Genomic DNA, 8,504 nt, shown 5'->3' with positions numbered 1-8,504 from the left:
TACAATTTCATCCTTGTATATGTTTTCAATTTGATATCATAACTACATAAGCATATTAAATTTTTGGTATGCACACTGCCCTTGGAAGATATTCAACTTTTCTAATATAGAGATGCTTAGATTCGTCATTGCCTTCTTCATATAACCACTTTCCAGTATCTTTCAGACCTTTAGAGAAGGTGTCCACCTCTAAATCTGTTGCCACACTTTAGTAGGAACTCATAGCTAAATTACAAAATAATCTTATCAAAATGTATGCAATCCATTTAATCAAAAGGTAAATTACACAAGTTATATTAAAGATTACCAACACAAAAGAAAGAACTTTCCGTGATACAATTTTTGTAGATAAACGATATGAGGGTATTCCTTTTTTCTTTAGTTTTATTCGCATTTATATCTTCCTCTGCGAACATATGTGCTCTCTCTTTTGAACTTCACAAGCTTCTTAGCCCAGCCCCTTCCTTCTTCCACACCCTAACCTAAGAAATCAAAGTATCCGAACACATATATTAAGAAATTTTATGAATCAAAATTGTAAATCAGAATATCAGAAAAATACCTGAGAGTCTTGACGATGGTTTGATGACGATGAACAAAGATGGTTATAATGGAGGTCGACACTTCCAAGAGAAATCAGAGTCATCATGTTTTAACCTGAAGTCGTGAATCGGCAATGATAGGAGAGGGGTGAAACGGAATCAGAGATAATGAATGTGGTTGCAGCCGCAATCAGCAATGAAAGGGATGGGGGTGAGAGGACTCAACGATTGTGGTGAGGGCAGCAGAGTCGACGATGTTAGGGTTGGTGAGGCCAAATGAAATTAGGTTAAGAAAATATATAGTGGAAGAGGAAGGCATCATGTGGGAATGAAATTTGGAAGGAGCATCGCCTCGCCCGGGAACCAAAATATGACGAGGGAGCTCGATCTTTAATGATTGCCTTTATAAAATAGAGCATCAAAAAATCATTATTTAATGATGCGGTTTATAACATAGAGTATCAAAAAATCATAATTTAATGATGTGTTAACAACAATTCGCACCAAAAAAATCATTTTTAATGCTATTCTTTTTGAACCACACTAACAAATGTATCATGTGATCTTTTTTGGTGCTATTTTAATGCGGTCATTTTATTTTTTTTATTGCTATAGACATTTAATAAGACGGTTTTTACAAGCTACCGCCTCAAAAAAGAAAAATACAAAACTTCAAAAATGGTCTCTGTGGTTTTCGAAAATATCAAGTTTAGTCTCTAAGTTCAAAAAACCTTACAGATCGTCCCTGTGGTTTCAAAACTATTAAAATTTGATCATTCCGGCTCATTCCGTTACCATTTAGCCGTTAAGTCAGGAACATTTTTGTTATTTCATTACCCAGGGACCATTTATGAGGTTTTCTATTACTTTTTAAAAATAAATAAATAAATTTAATATGCAAGGATATCTCTCTCTCCAAATAAACACTTGTCATATGTATCCATCTATGTACTCTCTCTCTCTCCATTTTCATCCTAGAAAATCCAGGCGCTTTCTCAGTTTCTCTCTTTATACAAATAAACACTTGTCATATGTATCCATCTATGTACAGATCTCTTCTGACTTACTATTTACATTCAAAAATTTTAGTGGTAATTTTGTAGCCTTCGATTCCAGATTTGAGGATTTTAAGTCTTTTTATGATCTGGGTTTTCTTCCATTTTCTTTGTGATGAATTTGCAAATATTTATCTAGGTTTCAGATCTGGTGGGAGAATTAGAACCAGAAAATACACACATGGTTCTTAATAAATGCTTTGTCTTCCCCAACGTCATATAAACTCTAAAATTGATCGTGTTCTTCCTCATGGTTCTTAATAAAACCTATATCGAGTAGGGTTTCACCATTAGTCGAACTGAAATCGAAATGGATAATCACCCAGCCTATGGTGTGGTTCTACTCAGAAACAAAACGGGTCTCCACCTTAGCGAGTTGTATCTTATTCGTATGATTGAAATCAACATCTTCTACAACGTTGACGTCGGTTTCTTGTTCGAAAGAGTCGAAAGGGGCGGGTTGAGATCCAAATTATCTGTCTGTGGAAACCTCTGTAGAAACCGGTCCTTTTGATCCTTCTCGTCAATAAGATATCCAAAAACACCCCTGTTATTTCTTAATCCATCACTGCATCTCTTGAAGCCACAACTCTGGCGACAAGGCTTAACAGCCAAAAGGGGAGCCACCGGAAAACTGACTCCCTCACTTCGTTCGCTCTTCCTGTCGGGCATCAACAGTCGAACACCCCCACTTGTTGCTCCTCCTTCCCTAACCAAACACACATCAAGAGCTTGATTTGGGTACGTATCTATCTATTTTTCTTGTTGAACCTCCTTGAGCATCATCATCATCATCGAACCCACCACCGAACACCATCCTCCCCCTTCTCTTCCCCTTCGGAACCTCCATGTATGATGATTTAGACACAAAATGCAATCTCTAATAACAAATTTAGATCCAGATGCAAGTATGGAGTCGGGGAATTTTAAACCCATATGAAATATTTGATACTGGGTTCACTTTTTTCTAATTAAATTCGAGCAAATTGCTTTAACTGTGGAGGAAGGTCATACGATGGGCCATGGCTAGAAATTACATATAGTTGGGTGATGGAGTGGCAATGGTTTTCCATGGGAATACCAATCAAGGTACAAGCCATCTAAGCACCTCCAAATCTTGGGTTTTTAGTTTCCAAGTTTTGATTTTGGTTACCAGATATAAAATGAAGATATAAAATGAAGATGAAGTTGATGCTTTGGTTATCTGACATAAACGAGAGAGAGAGTTTAGTTTCCAAGTTTTGATTTTGGTTACCAGATATAAAATAAAGATGAAGTTGATGCTTTGGTTATCTGAAATAAACCAGAGAGGACCCTTGCATATTAAATTTATTTATTTATTTAAAAAAAGTAATAGAAAACCTCATGGTGCCTGGGTAATGAAATGATAAAAATGTACCTGACTTAACGGTTAAATGGTAACAGAGTGAGCTGGTTAAAAATTTTGAAACCATAGGGACGATCTGTGAGGTTTTTTGAACTTAAGGACTAACTTGATATTTCGAAACTATAGGGACCATTTTTGAAGTTTTATCAAAGAAAAATGATTCTCACTATTAAATAACTTATGTGCTAGTGAACAACAACATATTTATATTTTATTTAATAATAGCATCATATTTATCTTTTCAAGTAATTATTGTTTCTTTAGCACCATCTAATCCATCATCATTTGTATAGATAATTATATTATACAAATAATTAATTATTATCCATTTATGGTTAACCGTTCACCAAACTAGTTAACAATGTTGAGGCATAAAGCATTTACCTTCAAACTAACATGCAACTTATGATTTTATTTCACACTTAATGATTATAGCCCGTTTTTTAAACCTCGAAGTTTCAACGAGTACAAATGCTTTAAACCTAAAAGTACGTATTTTAATGACTATGTTACTTATGTTTATACTCTTTCAATATGCTGATATGTTTATATAACTTTTTAAACATATAATTTGTTAAAGACTAAATAACTTTTTAAACCTATAATTTGTTAAATGCTTGTTAGTTTCAACAGTTTTAACTGTAAGGGTAGAATCATCTTTTTTACTGAAGCAAGGGCATATTTGTAATTTTGATCATTTGGTTGTTATGAAAGTAGTTAGTGAGATGATTACTATTTATGTAATAAGTATTGTAACGATTCAGACGTATGAATGAATTCAGAAATGAGAAAGATGTTAATTTCTTGATTCTCTTTCAATCTAACATGATCCTTTTTTCTTTCGCTGATTTCATTGTTCTTCATCCAAATTGTTTCAATTTCCTTTGTTTCAATGTCTTCATCATCATCTATTCCTTCTCAATCGTCGAATATTAACATCACAAGTCCTTATTACCTTGGATCTTCTGATAATCCGGGTCAAATTCTTGTTACTACTGTCTTTAATGGCATCGGTTTTTCTGCCTGGAAGAGATCGATGAGCATCTCTCTTTCAGCTAAGAACAAATTGTCATTTTTCGATGGCACAATTACTGCACCACTTGTCAATTCTCCGACTTATTATGGATGGCATCGTGTCAATTCAATGGTAATTAGTTGGATTCTCAATTCATTACACAAGAACATCGTTGAAAGCGTTCTTTTCGTACCAACTTCACACGAGATTTGGCAAGAATTAAAACAGGAGTGTGATCAGTCTAATAATGCATTGATCTATCAAATTCAACAACAAATATATTCTGTTGCTCAAAATTCAAATGACTTTTCCACTTATTTCATAAAATTAACTAAGATTTGGGATGAATTACATGTCGTTCAAGATATTTCTTCTTGTACTTGTGGTTCTGATGCCAAAATAGAGAAATTCCTTGAAGAGCAACGCTTAATTAAGCTTCTCGTGGGACTTAATGAATCATACAAGATCATTCGAGGACAAATTCTGATGATGCAGCCTTTGCCATCTCTTTTTACTGCATATTCCTTGATCATTCAAGAAGAACATCAACGCACTATTACTACTTCATCTTTTGTCAATACTGAGGCTATTGCTATGCATGTGTCTCCAAATTCAATCAAGAAAACTCTAACATGCACTCATTGTAAAAAGACTGGTCATAGCAAGAGTCAGTGTTATCGATTAGTTGGTTTTCCTTCCAACTTCAAGTTTACTAAAGCAAAGAAAGAAGAATCCAAGTCCAATGTTCATAATGCTACTTCTTTTCCATTTAATTCAGAGCAATATCAGCAGTTACTTCAATTGCTCAACAACAATACTTCTCAACCTTCAACAAGCCATGTCAACGCCTTTATTACTGATAATGCCATGAATCCAGAGGGTAATTCTTTTTCATTCAAATCCTTTGCTGAAAATGTTTACAAATCATCATTTCTTCTTCACAAACATCATTCATGGATTGTTGATACTTGTAACACCTGTGTTTCTGGGCCTGTCATTAATGTTGATATAATAGTCTAGGTTAACCTTTATAACCCGTTGTGAAATAATATAAGTGTATTATTTGAGTATTATGTGTTTTGTACTTAATTGCTTAATTATGTGGTTTGATTAATTAAGAATAAAAATAAGCGTCAAAATTTAAGTATAAAATAAACTTGATATCTTTGGATAATGTTGTGGTAGTTGAAACGAGGTTTCCGAAGATATAAAGAATGTCGAAATCCGAGTTATAACGAAGAAGTTATGACATGTCGAAGTTTCGCGACAGAACCGGCAACGTTGAATGACGTAAAAAATGAAATTTACGTTAGAGAGATATTTAGCCTTAGTGATCTAAACGAGAATTGAAGATCTCATTGTTAGTATCGAAGCGATAAAAAGTTAGGCGAGAACGGACGTCAAACGAAGAAGTTATGAATTTATAACGAAATTTTCTGTCCCGGCCTATTAAAAATAAATAATAAAAATAAAGTCAAAATTAGCCGATGGAGTCTAAACGAAAGTTGTAGAACGTAGTCTCACCTTCGCGTGGATAAAAAGAACGTCGAAAACGGAGTTGGTATGAAGAAGATATGAATTTTCGAAGTTTATTAAATAATTAATAATTAAATTTAATTATTAAATCTTGGTATTATCCGGAGGCGAGTCATCGGACTCATCCGATGTACGCCCCACGTACTCGTGTACGCCCCACGTACACCGAGGTATGTCGATACTCGCACTCAAGTTCTTCGGTACGTAAGCAATGACGTTTCGGAGGCTTACGCCCCGCATACTCGGAGGCTCCAGACTCCTATAAATAGGATGCGAGGGCAGCCGGTTCAATTGCTATTTTTCTCTATTCTCTCTCCCGTTTTACCTCGATTTGCGTGCGAGAAGTACCCCGAAGCCCCGGTAATATTCCCGAGTCCCGAAGCAAGTCCCGAGATCCCGAGAAGTGCGGTTTTCGAGCCGAAGCTCTGTCCGCGAAAAGTTCGATTTTTGTAGAGATATTCCAGATCTGCTGAGGATTACTACTTCTACAAGCCGTAGTGCTGTCCGATCATCTTCTGATCAAGTGAGTGTGTAGTTACTTTCTTCTAACGCATAATTATGAAGTATTTTATACGAAATACGTGTTATGTGTATAATTTTGTTGTTATATGTGTTAATGTATATTCATTCTCTTCTATCTCATAGATCTGATTTATTTTCTATGAAATACGTGTTATGTGGGTGTGCCTCATCTGTTATGTGGAATATGTATTGAATGAAAATGCTATACAGGTTTTTAAACTATGTATGAAAATATATATTTTTATCCACTAATATGTTGGGTAGAACATGGGTAGATAGTTGGTGTGTAATAAACAGATGAGAGGCCTCGATGTTGTTGTTGTTGACCTAGTTATTCAGCGGAGTATGGATAACGACAATAGACTCCTTCTAGACTGTCTCGTGGAACGCTAGCAGGTTCATAACCTGTAGGTGTTGTGAACGATGTATTCACCGGTGTACTCTATCTCCCTCATGGTTGCCTTTAGGATATCTATTGTTGAGGAAACCCCTTAGCAGTAATGTCCGTCCCGATGAAAATCCTAGATTAGGTCCCTTGAGATAGATGTTGTTTTAGGAACGTAAAGTGAGGATAATGGGAATGAGTAATCGGGATAGTGATTGGTTGGTGAAATTAAATATAATTTATTTATTGCGGGTTGAAAACCCTATATGCTCACCAGGCTCCCAAGCCTGACCCACTCAGTTTTATTTGTATTACAGGAAGTGGCGCAAGGGCATAAGATGGATGAATCATCGAGTTGTTTTGTTTACAAGTCTGTATATGTATATATTTGTTGAATGACTTGTAATGTTATCGTTTATGCTTTATGGTCTGTATCGGAACATGACACCCCGAGTTTTAATTATATAATGAAAATGCATCTCTTGATGAAATGCTTTGATAAATATTATTTTATCATGTTTTGTTTTGGGAACAAATTCCGCAACACTTTTAAATCAAAAGGATTTACTCTGAAATTATTTTAAAAAGCATAAATGAAATAGGTCTTTTCTGGCCGTGATTTTGGGGATGTCACAATACTGGAGCAACTGATCATATTTGCTCTAATAAATCTTTTTTTGTTTCTATGACACCAATTACTCATAATCACACGATTGGTCTGCATAATGGTCAACACACATCTGTTTCTTATATTGGAGATGTCAAATTACATGATTCTATTATGTTACATGGAGTGTTATATATTCCAGAATTCAAGTATAACCTTGTTTCTATTTCAAAATTGACATCTCAACTCAATACCTTTGCTATTTTTACTGATGAAGCCTGCCTTCTGCAGGACCCTTCATTGAAGAATAGCTTCTCTCTCGGAGTTCTTGCAGAAAGAATCAATGATTTGTATATCTTTGATCATAATCATCTTCAGCATAATCTTTCCTACAGTTTTTCTGTTTTTTCATCTTTTTCTAGTTCTAAATCTTTTGTTTCCAATTCTGTAATGAATTCATCTTCTCAGTTGTGGCATAATCGTTTAGGTCACATTCCATATCATAAAATGAAAATGATGTCAATAACCTCTGATCATTCTTCTACTCAAATTTGTATGATTTGTTCTAAAGCTAAGCAGTAAAGGTTATCATTTCCTACAAGTGTATCTGTTTCTAATGCATCATTTGAAGTTACACACATTGATGTTTGGGGCCCTTATAAACATGCCACTTATGATGGATTCAAATACTTTCTAACCATTGTTGATGATTACAGCAGGCATACATGGATTCACTTGTTAACTCACAAAAGTTATGCCTTTTCTTTGATTAAAGCATTTATTTCACTGATTCAAACTCAATTTCAAGTTGCCATCAAAATCATTTGAACAGACAATGCTTTTGAACTTGGATCTAGTACAGAAGGTGTTGCTTATTTTCATTCCAAGGGCATAATTCATCAGAAATCAACACCCTACACCCCACAACAAAATGGAATACTGGAAAGGAAACATAAACACATTTTGGAGACTGCTAGAGCATTATATTTTCACTCTGGACTTGGGATTGCTTATTGGGGTGAATGTGTCAAGACTGCAGTCCATCTAATTAATAGAATCCCTTTAAAAGTTCTTCATAACAAGTCTCCTTTTGAAGTCCTTCATAATAAGCCACCAAATTTACAACATTTAAAAGCATTTGGGTGTTTGTGTCATGTTTCCACTAGTTTACAAGTAAAGGATAAATTCATGCCAAGGTCAACTTCTTGCATTTTCATGCGATACCCTTATGGTCAAAAGGCATACAAAGTAATGGATTTAACCACAAAACAGATTACCATTTCAAGAAATGTTAAATTTTTTCAAAACATATTTCCATTAAATTCTTCATCCATTCCTTTATCCTCTTCCCCACCTGCATATTTACCAATATCTTCTGTTGATTCACAATTTTCAGAAACTTCTTCTACACCTGTTCATATATCTTCTGATTCTCAATCATCAACTTTTCCATGA

General features: G+C 34.8%; 1 protein-coding gene across 1 annotated transcript; it reads left to right on the top strand.

Moving 5' to 3' along the window:
- The first annotated feature begins 3,876 nt into the window (after nt 1-3,876).
- LOC145015988 (uncharacterized) lies at nt 3,877-8,504 on the top strand. The gene is made up of 2 exons (XM_078974440.1): nt 3,877-4,879; nt 7,882-8,504. Exons 1-2 carry the CDS (start codon nt 3,877-3,879, stop codon nt 8,502-8,504), a joined length of 1,626 nt encoding a protein of 541 aa, XP_078830566.1.

This window comes from Lactuca saligna, chromosome 9, assembly GCF_052625555.1.
Source record: "Lactuca saligna cultivar CGN05327 chromosome 9, ASM5262555v1, whole genome shotgun sequence".
Lineage (NCBI taxonomy): Eukaryota > Viridiplantae > Streptophyta > Magnoliopsida > Asterales > Asteraceae > Lactuca > Lactuca saligna.
The sequence above is the reverse complement of the archived record's forward strand: the minus strand, read 5'-3'. Positions and strand labels throughout refer to the sequence as shown.